Source organism: Ictalurus furcatus, chromosome 7 (genome assembly GCF_023375685.1).
Source record: "Ictalurus furcatus strain D&B chromosome 7, Billie_1.0, whole genome shotgun sequence".
NCBI classification, from domain to species: Eukaryota; Metazoa; Chordata; class Actinopteri; order Siluriformes; family Ictaluridae; genus Ictalurus; species Ictalurus furcatus.
Genome location: NC_071261.1, coordinates 13,884,766 through 13,899,075, shown reverse-complemented (window position 1 = coordinate 13,899,075; position 14,310 = coordinate 13,884,766). Strand labels below are relative to the sequence as shown.

The following is a 14,310-nucleotide window of genomic DNA, read 5'->3' as shown; positions in this document are numbered from 1 at the left end:
GATATGAAATATATTACTCCTCAAATATATTTTTCTGTGCAGTATATACTACTTTTTTTTTTTATCACTCATCTTCATTTAAATCTATCAACGGTGTACTGGCCTTTAATTCAGCGTGAGCAGTGCCGCGAGTAGCACGGGGAAAAAAAATTAGACTCAGCGCCGCTACACTTATGCTCACTTCCGCTGTAAAATTTTATCAGTGCAGAGATTACAGAGATTACAAACTGCAGTTTTGTCATCATTCCACACAAGAGACATCATCTTTACACACAGCACAAAATCAATGTGTTTTCCCGCCCTCTTTTCATCTACAGTGTACAGCCCTGATCATCGGATGTTTTTAAATTATCGGCCGATACCAGGAAAAATTGCCTTTATCAGCCAATAGCGATTATCGGCCGATACATCGGTGCAGCTCTAAATATAATATAATCAGGTTGGAGGATTATCTTAACACACTTCAATCTTCCCTGCAGTAAAAATGTTTGTTAGGGGTTTTACAAAATTTCACAGAACTGTGATGATGATTAAATCGTAAAATCATGTGACGTGTCAATGAACACAAACACAATGCAATGCAGCATGAGAAACTCAACATTTATTTAAAAGTCAAAAACTGCACACAGATTCTGTGACATGATGAAGATTCAGTAAAGATGAATGTGTGTTTTGCAACTGCGACTAACGGATATCTGTCTCCTTATTTCAGCTTCCTGTTTAATTCACTTTGCAGAATGACGGATGTGGAGAAACAGCCAACACCAGAGAAGATGGAGGGTGGAGCCAGTGACGCTGCATTTGCTCCACCGCCTTACCCCACTGACTCAGCCTTCATGCAGCAACCTCCTCCTTACATGCCCCCTCCCTACCCCTACGGCCCCACAGTCCACCCAACTTACCCTCCAGTACCACTGGACGGAAACGCTCCACCTCCTGCGCAGGACATTTACATCCAGGACTCACCAGTAGGGGGCGCAGGTACGACCTGAACAACGAGGACACGTTACATGTCACGCATTTCAAGGATAAAGTTTAGTTTCAAATCAACTTTAGACACACAACACAAGCAATAAAACTAACCTCTTCTTAAATATTTGTGAATGTTGAAGATTATTTTCATTTCTTTCTCAAACAGAAAGTGAGATTGGAGCATCTGCGTCTCCGTGCTTCGTGTCAGCATTTGATGATAAAACAGTGCGAAGAGCCTTCATCAGAAAGGTGGGTATGAATGTGGAATTAATTAAACCCCACCCACTCTCCAACCACCTGGACCAGCCTCACCTGTGTGTGCATTTGTGTGTGTGTGTGTGTGTGTGTGTGTGTGTGTGTGTGTGTGTGTGTGTGTGTGTGTGCCTGTACAGGTGTTTAGCGTGGTCACTGTGCAGCTGTTGGTCACCTTCTCCATCGTGTGTGTGTTTACTTTCTCGGAGACAGTGAAGAAAGCTGTGCAAAAAAACATCTGGATCTACCTCAGCTCCTACATCACCTTCATGGTGGTGGCATTGGCGCTGAGCTTCTCCTCGACCCTTAGTCGCAAATACCCATGGAACTTCATCTCCCTAGTACGTGTGTGTGTGTGTGTGTGTGTGTGTGCAAAACAAAAAAATCTCCTTCATAATGTTATGTTTTATGTGAGTAATTCTTTTCATAATTGCAGTTAAAAGCTCAACATCCCCACAATCCTAACTTACTGTTGTGTGTGTGTGTGTGTGTTCAGTCAGTGGTGACCCTCAGTTTGTCCTACATGGTTGGTACCGTAGCATCCTTCCATGACACCACAGTTGTGACCATCGCTATGGGAGCAACACTCGTGATCTCCTTCACCATCATCGTCTTCTCTGCTCAGGTACACACACACTCACACACTCACACACACACACACACACACACAAACTTCCCTGAAAAAGTTCCTAGGTGTGAGTTGAATCATGATGTATGATGTGTGTGTGTTTGTGTTTCAGACACGTGTGGATTTCACAGTGTGTAACGGCATTCTGGTTGTTCTGGCTATGGATCTGCTCATGTTCGGGTTCTTCAGTACCTTTTATTATTCCAACGTTCTGCAGATTGTTTACGGATGTCTCGGAGCGCTGGTCTACGCCCTGGTGAGTCACCGATATGAGGGAAAGTCTCTTTCAGAGAAATCCAGATTTACATTGAATGATTTTCAGCCTGAATGTTCATCATAAAGTAACTGTTTGGTTGTGAGTTGAAGTCCGTGGTGTTTTTGTGTCTGTGTGAGAAATTTCCGGTGAAGATCTCAGTGTGTGATGCTGAAAATCAGTCTCTTTCTCTGCAGTTCCTGGCTGTCGACTGTCAGCTGGTGATGGGGAGAGAGAAATACAGCCTGAATCCTGAGGAGTACGTCTTCGCCGCTTTAGTCATCTACATGGACATCATCCTCATTTTCCTATACATCCTCATCATCCTTGGAGGAAGCTCAAAAAGCTAAACACTTCTGAACACGTCACAGTTCTTCATCATCATCATCACTGTCATCATCACCTGGGTATAGTCATGCACACGTCCAGACGGTTTCACAGCTGACCCCATGCAGATTTCATAAACAGGAGATTGTGAGATCAGGAACAGTAAAGCTGGAGGTCCAGGGGCATTTGTTAGCATTATTAGTGCTGTTTTCTGTTCCAGTATTACTCATTCAAACCTACAGAGAGATTGTGTTTATTTCCCTGCATGTTCATTACCTCACGTTTTAACAGGTTCAGATTTGGGTAGAGAACATGCTTGCTGTCCTAGAGCTAGGGTTAAGGTCAGGGTTAGCGGTTAAGGTTAGGGGTTGGGGTTAAGGGTTAGGTTTAGGGGTTATGGGTTAGGAGTTAGGGTTATCTTTCCTGCTGCTGTAAAATAAAGAAATGGCTTTTCTTTTTCAGTGTTGATGTAAAAACTCGGGTTTATTGTAGGAAGTTTCTGAACCTTTTAAACGTGCATTTAATCAATTTCCTTTTTGTTTTTAGACAATTTAGAAATATTACATTTTGCACACAACACAATTTGACAAACGTTGTGATGCTGAATATTTCTCTGATCTCCTCAACATTGTGCTTTAATAAAAGCTGTTTATTTTCCCAGCTGCTGATTCTGTGATTAAAAACAAACCTCAAATTATTTCAATTAAATGATAATTAACTCCAAACCATACACGCTACAGCTCCATGGGATGGGACACACACACACACACACACACACACACACACACACACACACACACACACACACACTTCCCCAGTGGTCTAAAACACTTCCATTATTGAAATAATGGACAGACCTGTTTAGAAACTGTTAATAAGCTGTTTATAAAAGTGTGAACTGGAGTTTGAATTAGGGCTGCAACAACTAATCACTAAAATTGATAATAATGGATAAATAAAATTATGGACAGCGAATGACATTATGGATTAGTTGGGTGTGTGACGTCACTGTGCATAACCAACCCCCACCCCCGTTAGTGACATCACTGTGGATAGCCCGCCCCCCATCAATGACGTCACTTCACGACGGTGAAAAACACATTTCTATCAATAAAACAGCAGAGGACACACAGTGCGCTGCTACTGAGGGAAAAGTGCAGGATCCAGCTCGTCCTAATCATAAGAATGTTTTATATTAAGTGCTTCAAACGTTTATTAACGTGTATTAGCGTGTATTAATGTGTATTAGCATGTATTAGCGTCTATTAACGTGTATTAGCGTCTATTAAAGTGTATTAACGTGTATTAGCGTGTATTAACGTGTATTAGCCTGTATTAACGTGTATTATCGTATATTAACATGTATTAGCGTGTATTAACGTGACTCGTCGTGTCAGATGCTGCGACAGACGCATGTGCAGTTTAACATGTTCCAGACATGTTTTCTTCAGCACAAAAATGACATGTTTACCTTTATATCCTTATCTGTAAATGTTAGAAATTCACACCAGTATTTCCATTATACATAAAGTCTCGTCCTGACAGCGAGCGAGCCTCCGCTAAACTTCACTGAGTCCACGCATGCGCGCCTCAATCACACAGCACGCGATAAAAAGGAAGCGCAATAACTCCTACTAAACTATTCATTCTGATCAAATATGTAGTCTGATGCAATATTTATCGATATTTACAAACTAAAGTAATGGTGTGTTTATGAGAGCGTAACTGTAATGGGGTTATAATGTGTAATTGTATATAAATGTAAGACGTGTGGTACATTTACAGAATAAAGAAACGTTACTGTGTTCAGACGAGTGAATGTGTGTGTTACTACAGAATATTTAACCTCTTACCAGTTAACACTCAGTTTGTGCTTTAGTTTTTATTCTTTAGCGTTTTTAATATAGTGATTTAACTTCTGCTTTAAAGCTTTAAACTTCTGCTTTACAGCTTTTTGTTTTCAAAATATGTTAATTTAAAAAAAAAAAAACCTCTGCACAGTGTATAGCATAGCCCACATTTACATTTAATACCTTTATCATAACCTTCTATTTACACAGTGTGTGGAGGACAACGTCAAGCAGAATGTGAAATAAAAATGGGCCTTTTAATCCAACCAATAGATTAAACAAAGAAATACTCAACAGATTAATCAATCATCAAAATAATCATTAGTTGCAGCCCTAATTTAAATCAGTGTCACGTAATCCACATAATGGAGGTTAGGACGGATGCAAATGCAGTTAATGACTTATTTGAGAGCGGCAGGCAGACAAATCCAAATCATGAGACAAGAGCGTGGTCAAAAACAGGCAATAGGTCAGGCGATCTGCAAACAGGCATAAACGAGGCAAGGAAAGAATTGAGAACGAGAAACTAGAAACAAGATCAAAGTACATGAATCGAAACGATCAACAGGGTAAGAGCAGTTGGTAAGGTGATAACACTCAATACTTCGCACAGTGTGGTGTTCAAAAAGTCTCTTTTATAGTGTGGAGTGAGTGAGTGAGTGTGAGACTGACAACAGGTGTGTGTGAGATTAGAATTCCAGAGAAGGTGAACGTGTGAGTGGGAAGTGTAGTCCATGGCGGCCATGTTTGTAGGCCGCAGTGCAGGATGGGAAATGTAGTCACTGGTTTGGTGTGATATGACAGTCAGGTTTTATTACTCCGCCTCCTCCATTTGTATATTTACAAAACTTTCACACGTGAACCTCGTTAGGTAAAAATATTAAAACTAATAAAACACAGAACAAGATACAGTTGGAAAATGTTTATTTAAAAATGTCTTTAATTTCATCCAAAACCTATAAAAGTAAACTGAGACTTAAAAATCTCTTCTGGGAAAAAATGTTTTTATTTTCTGTTAGAGAGAAGCAAAACATTAACAGTGCTGACAATTTTACACCAGAATTCTCTACATTCTTTCACACACACACACACACACTCTCTCTCTCTCTCTCACCACAGTGCTGAGTAGTTAAACTGGATCCTCAGCAGGTATTTCATGCGTATCTGAGCAGGGTTATACACCACAAACTCGTTATACAGGAGTGTGCATCGTCCACTGTCTCCCACACTGGCTCTCACTCCGGGACCCAGAGGAACCGTCACACCATCCCTGAGGAACCAGAAGCAGAACCACTTTCTGTTTATATGAACTGCTCAGAATAAAAACAAGCATGAAATCGAAGAAAATGAATTCTTTCAGGGCAACGTCTCCAGCTCCACCGAGTAAAACCCACAGAAAACCCCCTGAACATGAAACTTCAACTCATTCACTGGAGGTCGTCTTCTCAACTACCAGCTCCTTCCCTGTTTACAGAGTGATGTCACATCAAAATGGCGGCTCACAGTGTAAAGTTCCTCTTCTCTACTGTTTAAATGAATTTATAGCAGCACTGGCTTTAGATCAGGTCTTAGATCAGTTTAGATTAGATATACAGACACAGCACTCAGCTAAATCTGTAACCCTAATAATCATGGTTCTGAGAAGCTAATCATCAGCATTAGAGTTATTGCTAACGTTAGCCGGCTAGCTTGTTGCTAAGCTACTCGCTATGGTCCGCTGTTGTTGCTGTGCTGCGATTTCAGTCCAGAATGTTGCCTGGATGTTTGAGTCACTACAGTAGAACAGAACTAGAACCCACTCAGGCCTGTGACTGTGAAAGTGCAGTTAACGTAGCCGTTTATTAGCTTTACTCAGCTCAAATTGTACTGTAAATATTTAAAAATGAAAGATGATTTATTCTCAGTACAGTTTAGACTTTAAGCAAAACAGGAAGTGGCTGAATAATCAGATTAACACCTGGACTTACAGTGTGGTGGCGTTTTTGGGGTCAGGGGCAGTCTGGCCCAGGCCTTTAGTGCTGTGTTTCCCAGAAGGCAATTTGGCAGCATCGCAATTAGCTATCAGAAGCTCGTTACAGTCTCCGAGAGCGACCTGAGAGCACAAACACAGGGTTAATATTTCACAGGGAAAAGTGGAAACCATGTTTCTCTTTTTCACACCATTTAGTGGTTTTTCCTGATTATGAAAACATGCTCAAACGTTCCCTGACGCTAGCTAGCCTGCATTAGCCTGCTGTTAAGTACGCTAGCTAGCATTACAACTGTCACTGAAGCTGAACAAAAAGCTAGCTATCTAATAGCTAGTATAAATAAGATGTTAGTGTTTATCACAGTATTGTCAGTGCCATGGCTGGAACCCAGCGCTGAGCTGGGTTATCACTATGTGAAATCACTGTGTGAAATAAAAGGCGATTAAGGTGGCTTTTTTAAGGAAGTAAAATAATATCACTCGCATGGTGTCACTCAGGTTTCTGCTCAAGTCACACACCTCACTCAGTAAGAGTAATCCCACGTTGTTCTTCGGACTGGGGAAACAGTAGTTAGCACTCTTAGACGACATGTCGGCAAAATAAATCCCTTTACCAAACTACAGACACAAAAACAACCAAAACACAGCTGTTACATTTCACACCATGATATTTATTCCTCCTTTATTACGATATACAGTAAATACCACCATCATATTGTTTCACAGTGCACTGACTTCTGGATTCTGATTGGTCAGAAGGTGTTGATTAATTTTCTATAACAGCAGATCTGACAGTAGCGCAGGTTTATATTAATGCGCTCGTTAAATACGTTATGGTTTCTATAGTAACGGCTCATTTACAGGGACGTGTACAGCAGACGTGCCACTGATAATAAACAGTTTAAATACTGTGTAGCTGTTGATGTGACAAAGTTTTCTGTAAGGAGAAATGTGTTTATCTAACATGTATGGAAGCAGTCTCAAGTGACAGCGCTGTATAACAGTCAGAGGTAAAGCTGTAACTAAGTTTTCCCACATCTTCAAGACAGAAGAGTTTACACTTCTTTACTGTTTCTCACTAACACCACAAACTGCGATTTTTTTTGTCTTATAAACTTAAAGAGAGAGAATAAAGACAGGGAATAAAGACAGGGAAAAAGGAGAGAGAATAGAGAGATAGAATAGAGAGAGAGAATAGAGAGGGAAGAGAGAGAATAGAGAGATAGAATAGAGAGAGGGAATAGAGATAGAATAGAGAGATGGAATAGAGAGAGGGAATAGAGATAGAATAGAGAGAGGGAATAGAGAGAGGGAATAGAGAGAGGGAATAGAGCTAGAATAGAGAGAGAGAATAGAGAGAGGGAATAGAGAGAGAATAGAGAGATAGAATAGAGAGAGGGAATAGAGATAGAATAGAGAGAGGGAATAGACAGAGAATAGAGAGATGGAATAGAGAGAGGGAATAGAGAGAGAATAGAGAGATAGAATAGACAGAGAATAGAGAATGGGAATAGAGAGAGGGCTGGTGAGGGGGCGAGTGTTTATAGTTCCTGTAATGTAAGTGACAACAAGAACGGGACGGTCCACAACATAATATGTAACTATAAACAGATAAAAAGTATGACGTGATGTTCTTCAATAAATAAAAAAGCTGTAATTGTGTGCGAGTTGCTGTGGTATAAGAGGAATAAAACACTTGATGTCGTGCTGTTAGAGGAAAATAATCAACATCAGGTGGTAAAAGTAACTCTGCTTCATCAGAGCATCCTGTCACTCAGTATTTTACTGTAACACATACACACAGTGTTTATTACTTACTGTACTTACTGTGTGATGGATTAACTGATGTATAATTAAAATATTGTGTTGCTATATAACGTATTATTGTATTTATATACACACTTGGTGTGTTTCTCACCATGTAGCCGGTCACTGGAGCTTCAGGAGGAGCGACTCGGAGACCCTGACTGAGAATCCCGACCCAGTTAGACAGACGAGAACCATGCCACAGCAACGTCCTGACTCACACACATTATTATGTGCTTTATTAACACCAAAATAATAGAATAATAGGGGTGTGAAATGGTTCAGTACATATGTTACCTGTTGTGCAGGTCAGGCAGGAAGTTGTCTTTCTCTCCGTCTCGCTCTACACTGAAGATGTCCAGCACAGTCATGGTGTAATCATCATGAGTGGCTGCGTGAGTCGACTGCAGATATTTCACGATCACCTAAAACATTACAGCTTAATTTAATTCTGCATTCAACAACACAGACGGAGAGAGAGAGAGAGAGACGGGGGGAAGGAGAGAGACGGAGAGAGAGCGCGCATGCGTGCTGAGAAAACAGCACTTTTTACTGCATAAGTAACTGATGCGCATTTTATGGGTAAAAAGCAGTCGCATGTAAACAGTAAATATCACACTTTTTTACGCACTTTTACTTTGTCGATAACAGAAATGCTCAAAAAGTGGATGGAAACTTGGCAAATGATTACAAGAACTCAACATCCATTCTCTTCTCTCTTCTGGAATACTCTTCTGTGTTTACACTGCTTTTCAAAACAGCTTTCTGTGCTATAGCGCCACCTATCTTGCCCTTTTGTGCAACAGCAGCATCTCCGGGCATGTGATCTAAAGCTCAAATCTAATTGGACGGCCCATTTCGTTGCAGAGTGGCAGGGGAAAAAATCGACACACTGGATGAAAAAAAAGTGTCGCTTTGTCACGCAGCGAATGATCCGCTTGGGTGTGAACAGATCCATAGAGATCTACTGTTTCTATTCAAGAGCGTCCTCACGTGGACGTGTGGTTTTGCACAGGCTCTGGGGATAGATGTCACTGTGCGTGTGTGTGTGTGTACCTGATACTCGTGTGTGTGAGAATCGAGAGGTTGGAGGTGACACTTCAGAGAGGTGTAGTGTTTGTCCAGAGGATTTTCATCACTCAATGGTCCGGACTGTACCATCTTCACTGCTATCTGTATATCACTCAGAGCCTGAGAGAGAGAGAGAGTGAGAGAGAGAGAGAGGGAGGGAGGGGAGAGATTAGTAGTGTGATGTGTGTGATGTGTGTGTGTGTGCGTGTGTGTTTTACCTCCAGCAGAGCGATTTTCTCCTTTAGATCCTCCTCACTGCGGATGATGGGAGGAGTTCGCAAACTAGTAAAAAAAATCAACCCAAATCCTAAAGCCACAGACAATGTTTCTTATTTACATTTTAGAATTCACAAAAAGTGCAGTGTAATGTTGTATAGTGTTGTGTAGTGTTGTATAGCGTAGTGTTGTGTAATGTTGTGTAGTGTAGTGCAGTGTTATGTTGTATAGTGTTGTGTAGTGTTGTATAGCATAGTGCTGTGTAATGTGTAGTGTAGTGCAGTGTTATGTTGTATAGTGCTGTGTAGTATTGTATAGTGTAGTGCTGTATAGTGTAATGTAGTGTAATGTTGTGTAGTGCAGTATAGTGTTTTGTAGTATAGTGTAGTGTTGTATAGTGTTGTGTAGTGTAGTATAGTGTACTGTTGTGTAGTGTTGTGTAGTGTACTGTAGTATAGTGTAGTGTTGTGTGGTGTAGTGTTGTGTAGTGCTGTGTAGTGTAGTGTTGTGTAATGTAGTGTAGTGTTGTGTTACCCGAAGTCGTGTGGTATGCGAGTGTAAAACTGGTTGCAAGCCTCCAAAAGCTCTTTACTGTTGCTTTTCTTTTTCAGACACTGTTCAATTCTCTTCAGAGAGGAGTATCCTGCTCGGATCTGCTCCACCGTCAGCTTTCCTAACACACACATCACACATACACATCACACATACACACATATACACACAAGCACACACCACATATATCAAACATTTATGACTGATTAAAGGGAAAGTTCAACAGTCTGGTGTACAGTGAGGATGCAGATCTGGGTGTCAGAACCATACGTGAGGAGTTAGAGAGGAACATACACACATACACACACACACACTGACCGAGAGGAGCTTTTTTAATGTCGAACTTCATCTCGAGCACACACTCCTCCATGGCTTTAATGTCACAGATCAGCTCCATGAGAGACCGAAGTCTGACATCCAGCTGTGACGGTTTCTTCTCAGAAGGAGTTGACATCAGTGCTGTGCTCTCCTCCTGCAGGAAATACATCACCAATAAGTACAGACTGCAGCACAGACACTCAATTTAGCCTTCATTCAAAGAAAGGAAGAAAGGGAAAAAAAGGCTGTGTTTCAGCTCAGAATCTCCCCCTAGTGGACAGAGTGTTAAATCCTCACTGTGTGAACAAAAGCCTGTTTAAGAATTGAAAGGTGTTTTTAAATGCTAGTGTTATTACAGGTTTATAAACATGTTTAAATAAAAGTTTGTTAACTATGTGTGTTTTTCTCACTTTGTCATGCGAGCTGTAGTCCATGAACACCATGTCGTATTTTCCAGGAACTTTCTCAAAGTTTGCTCGATGTGTCCACTCGTTTTTAGTCTTATCAAAGAACCTGAGCAGAAATCATTCACAATTACAAACACAAACAAAGAATTCTTCGATTAAATATACTATAAGGTCAGAAGTATGTGCACCCCTGACCATCTCACACATATCTGTGCTTCCTCCACAAACTGTTACCACAACGTGGGAAGCACACAGTGGTATGGAGGGTCTCTATACGCTGTAGTGTTACAATTTCCCTTCCCTTTACCCCAGGCCTGCTCACACAACATCAGCACCTTACCTCAACCTCACTAATGCTCTTGTAGCTGAGTGAACACAAAACCCCACAGCCACACCCAGAAATCTAGTGGAAAGCCTTCCCAGAAGAGTGGAGCGCATTATAACATTAAAGGGGGAATAAATAAATCTGGAATGAAATGTTCACAACAAGCACATATGGGTGTGATGGTCAGGGGTGCACATACTTCTGGCCATATAGTGCACATTCAATTATCTTTAATGATTTCTATATTAATCTACTATGTTACATTTTCCTCACATTAATATTTTACCTTCATTTCATCCAAACCTCTGTACAGTTTTATTCAGTCTTTTATTAAAAAGTGTTTGAAGGAATTACTTTTTATTAAAGACGTCTTTGGCTTTAGCGAGATCTGCACCACATGACACCAAATTGTTCTGTCCGACTTTTCCCACTGTGGAGGAAGAGAACCAGGAGAACCCCAGCGCGGGTCAGAGAGCAGAGTGATGAGGATGAAGAAATAAATAGTACATTAATAATGAATACAGTAGTGTAGCGAGCTGACGTCAGTGCTGCTAAAGGCTGAGAGCAAAGCAGGCAACATAATGTTTAATGTGAGGTTCTAGAACTCTGAGCTGGTTACATGGTGGTAGGATCATAATGATATGGTGGAAGTAGATGGGTTCTGTGTGTGAGGAGGTTCTCTCACCTCTCCCCCACCTCATCCACACGCTGTAGACCTGGGCCTGGTCGTCCTGCAGAAGCTGGATCAGGTAGTACTTATTATTGTTAAACTGCAGGTTGGTCTGAAACCCAGTGGAACACATGGGATTAAAGAGAATATGAGATTAGTGTCAGTGTGAGGAAACACCGCTCTGTGGAGTCATTAATGTCATGCTACACTTGAACACTTTACTGTAGTGAGGTTACTGTAACGTCCACAATGACAACACGGCTGTGACCTACTCAGAGTGGAACAGAGTAACAGCACACCGTGTTAACCGGCACTCGCTAAACTGGCACTCACTTAACCAGCACTCAGTCACCCTGACTGAGATAACAGCACTCACCTGGTTTAGCATGACATCATACACGTCGTTCCCCTCGCTGTAGACATGAGCCTGCAGAGACAAATACATACGTCATTTGATTTTCTGCGCCCTACACACTAGGCCCTACACACTAGGCCCTGGCAGGGTACAAACACACTACAATTGAGCTTTAGAGTCCTTTCACTTGTCTGAAGAAGAAATGGAAAGTGTCATGTCAGAACATCTATCTAGCACAAAAGATTACTAATGTTAGCTGGGGGGGGGGGGGGTTAATAAAAAAGTTCAAAGACAGTTTTCACTGTGGGGATAAAAAACCCTGCTCTTCTGGTGTATTTTGAGTGATCACTTGTAGCAGTGTACTCTGAGGGTAAAGTGTGAAGCTCCTACACAGAATGTGTAAAGGTTAGCAAGTCTGTTTTCATACACAAGTAAAGTAGTGCACTACAAGGGGCATAAAATAATTGCTTATATACCTTTAGCTAGTGCACTTTAGAGGCTATAAAATAATCCACTAAATAGTGTATAAAATAGCACCCTACATAGTGCACGCTGTGGCTGCTGTACAATAAAACAGTGTATGGTGAAATCATTACCTTCCCCAGTTTGTGTTTACACTCCACATCAACTGGAGCTTTTCCCTTCATCACCACCGTCTTCACCACTTCTACAGACACACACACACACACAATGATGTGTGCATTGGGATGATGATAAGGTCTACACTGTGATAAACGATACACTGACACATTTCGTTATACTGTCAGTGCTTTAATAATACAGAGTGTCAGCACCGTTACAGCACTTATCCCCCCCCCCCCCACAGATTTACCCTCTTCCCCTGCACTGATCCCCCCCCCCCAATACTGATTTACCCTCTCCCCCTGATGACAGGAGTGTGGGTGTGGGTGTGAGAGAGGTAGAGGAGAGCTGATTAGTGTTCATTAACTGGTATAATGTTATATATGTGTTATTTCATTATTAATATCATTATTATTACAATAAATCTGCAGTAAAACCATTCATTACTCAAACACTCTATTACAGTGGTGTGTGTGTCTCCTTTATTCCCGTGTTGAAGTGTGTATTTAGGAAGAAACAACACCTTTACTCTCCGTCTCCTCAGTGTCTTCACACTTCTTCACTCCTCCTCGTCTCTTTTTAGTGACCGGCTTCTCCTCCTCTTCCTCCTCTTCCTCCTTAATCCTGAGACCACTCGACCCCTCACCTTCATCCACACACACTGTGAGGAGACAGAGACAGTGTCTGAGGTGTGTGTAATAAGGAGTGTGTGTGAGTAATAAGGAGTTTGTTTGAGCTGTATGTGTGTGTGAAGTGTGCATGATCAAGAGTTTGAGGTGTGTGTGTTTCTCACCTGACTTGTGTATTTTACGGCGGTATTTAGTCACAGTGTTGGTCTGCATCATCTTCACCAGGTCCAGGTCGTATCCTGGGCCGAGCGACAGAGACACACACTTCTTCCCAGCCTGGAACGCCGCGGTGATCTCAGCACACACTGCAGGGGGGTAAGGCACCCACTGTCCATCATCATCCTGCCACGCCCACTCTACACACACACACCATCATTACTCGTTCATCAGTCCGAGTTCAAGAATGAGCCTTAAGTCACATTTCTGACCTGTTTAAATGTACAGAGTTCCACACACCTGTTGTGTTTATATACACACTTATACATTCACTACTCTACAGCCTAGACCAACCCTGTGTACATAAAACTAGTGGTAAAGCTGATGAGAGGACAGGAGAGCGTGTGTATGTGTGTGTGTGTATGTGTTAGCTTGCCTGTCTCCAGCTCTTCCTTCACCGCGGGTTTGTTTCTGCTGCTCCGTGTTCGCCTCATTGCTGTTACACGGCCATAAAAGTGTTAAACACGGTTATAAACTCTAATAATTTGTACAAATGTTTATTAGAGAAGAGAATTCTGAGCTGTAGCGATAGAGTTAAGAAGCTAAAGCTAACTAATTATTAGTATCGTTAATCAGGAGCTCTTTCTGTTTGGCGCGAGAACAACCAAGAAATACGGGCGGTGACGTCATATTGGAGTCCGGAAGTGCTGTCCGATTTTTTTGTTTGTTTGTTTGTTTACTATTGTAAGGCATTTATATATCGGATTGTTTCTTGGAATCGAGTTATATCACTAGGGTGTGTTCATAATTAGCGATGTTCGTTATTTTTTAACTAGTTACCGTTGTGGCGAATAGTTGTAATGGCAATCACAGTGTTAAAACCACATATCCCATAAGCCCCTGCGCAGGCGTGTCGCAAATATTCGTCAAATATCAAGCTATTTTGTTTATATCATATATCGTTATTATAAT

At 41.4% G+C, this 14,310-nt stretch overlaps 2 protein-coding genes across 4 annotated transcripts in view; one reads left to right on the top strand and one right to left on the bottom strand.

The window, feature by feature from the left end:
• LOC128609869 (protein lifeguard 1) overlaps positions 1-3,092 on the top strand; it is a 5,365-nt gene extending 2,273 nt beyond the window's left edge. The window contains exons 2-7 of one of the 2 annotated variants that reach the window (XM_053628723.1): positions 737-981; positions 1,139-1,221; positions 1,365-1,565; positions 1,721-1,849; positions 1,965-2,108; positions 2,303-3,092. In XM_053628723.1, coding sequence (XP_053484698.1) covers positions 738-981; positions 1,139-1,221; positions 1,365-1,565; positions 1,721-1,849; positions 1,965-2,108; positions 2,303-2,455 — 954 coding nt within the window. In that variant the 5' untranslated portion in view covers position 737 and the 3' untranslated portion in view covers positions 2,456-3,092. Of the gene's footprint in view, positions 1-712; positions 982-1,138; positions 1,222-1,364; positions 1,566-1,720; positions 1,850-1,964; positions 2,109-2,302 lie in introns of both variants that reach the window. The other variant, XM_053628722.1, reaches the window with a different exon arrangement.
• Positions 3,093-3,346: 254 nt separating this feature from the next.
• Positions 3,347-14,268, bottom strand: parp2 (poly (ADP-ribose) polymerase 2). Of its 2 annotated transcripts, none has more exons than XM_053628718.1 (17): positions 13,775-14,268; positions 13,347-13,538; positions 13,077-13,214; positions 12,568-12,638; positions 11,993-12,043; positions 11,632-11,728; positions 11,301-11,376; positions 10,625-10,727; positions 10,215-10,368; positions 9,879-10,017; positions 9,347-9,410; positions 9,114-9,248; positions 8,355-8,482; positions 8,170-8,269; positions 6,771-6,869; positions 6,250-6,374; positions 3,347-5,552 (listed from the first exon to the last, which is right to left on the bottom strand). In XM_053628718.1, exons 1-17 carry the CDS (start codon positions 13,830-13,832, stop codon positions 5,393-5,395), a joined length of 1,890 nt encoding a protein of 629 aa, XP_053484693.1. In that variant the 5' UTR covers positions 13,833-14,268; the 3' UTR covers positions 3,347-5,392. The 2 variants fall into 2 exon arrangements, 1 of the variants encoding a protein (XP_053484693.1); XR_008386292.1 differs by having other exon boundaries at positions 5,541-5,552; positions 6,771-6,807.
• Positions 14,269-14,310: the final 42 nt, after the last annotated feature.

Coding starts and splice junctions, on each gene's coding strand:
- parp2 (XM_053628718.1), bottom strand. CDS start 13,832: ATGAGGCGAACACGGAGCAGCAGAAACAAACCCGCGGTGAAGGAAGAG. Junction 10,369..10,624: donor ACTACAGCTCGCATGACAAA/GTGAGAAAAACA, acceptor TATTTCCTGCAG/GAGGAGAGCACAGCACTGAT. Junction 6,375..6,770: donor GATTACTCTTACTGAGTGAG/GTGTGTGACTTG, acceptor TTGTGCTCTCAG/GTCGCTCTCGGAGACTGTAA.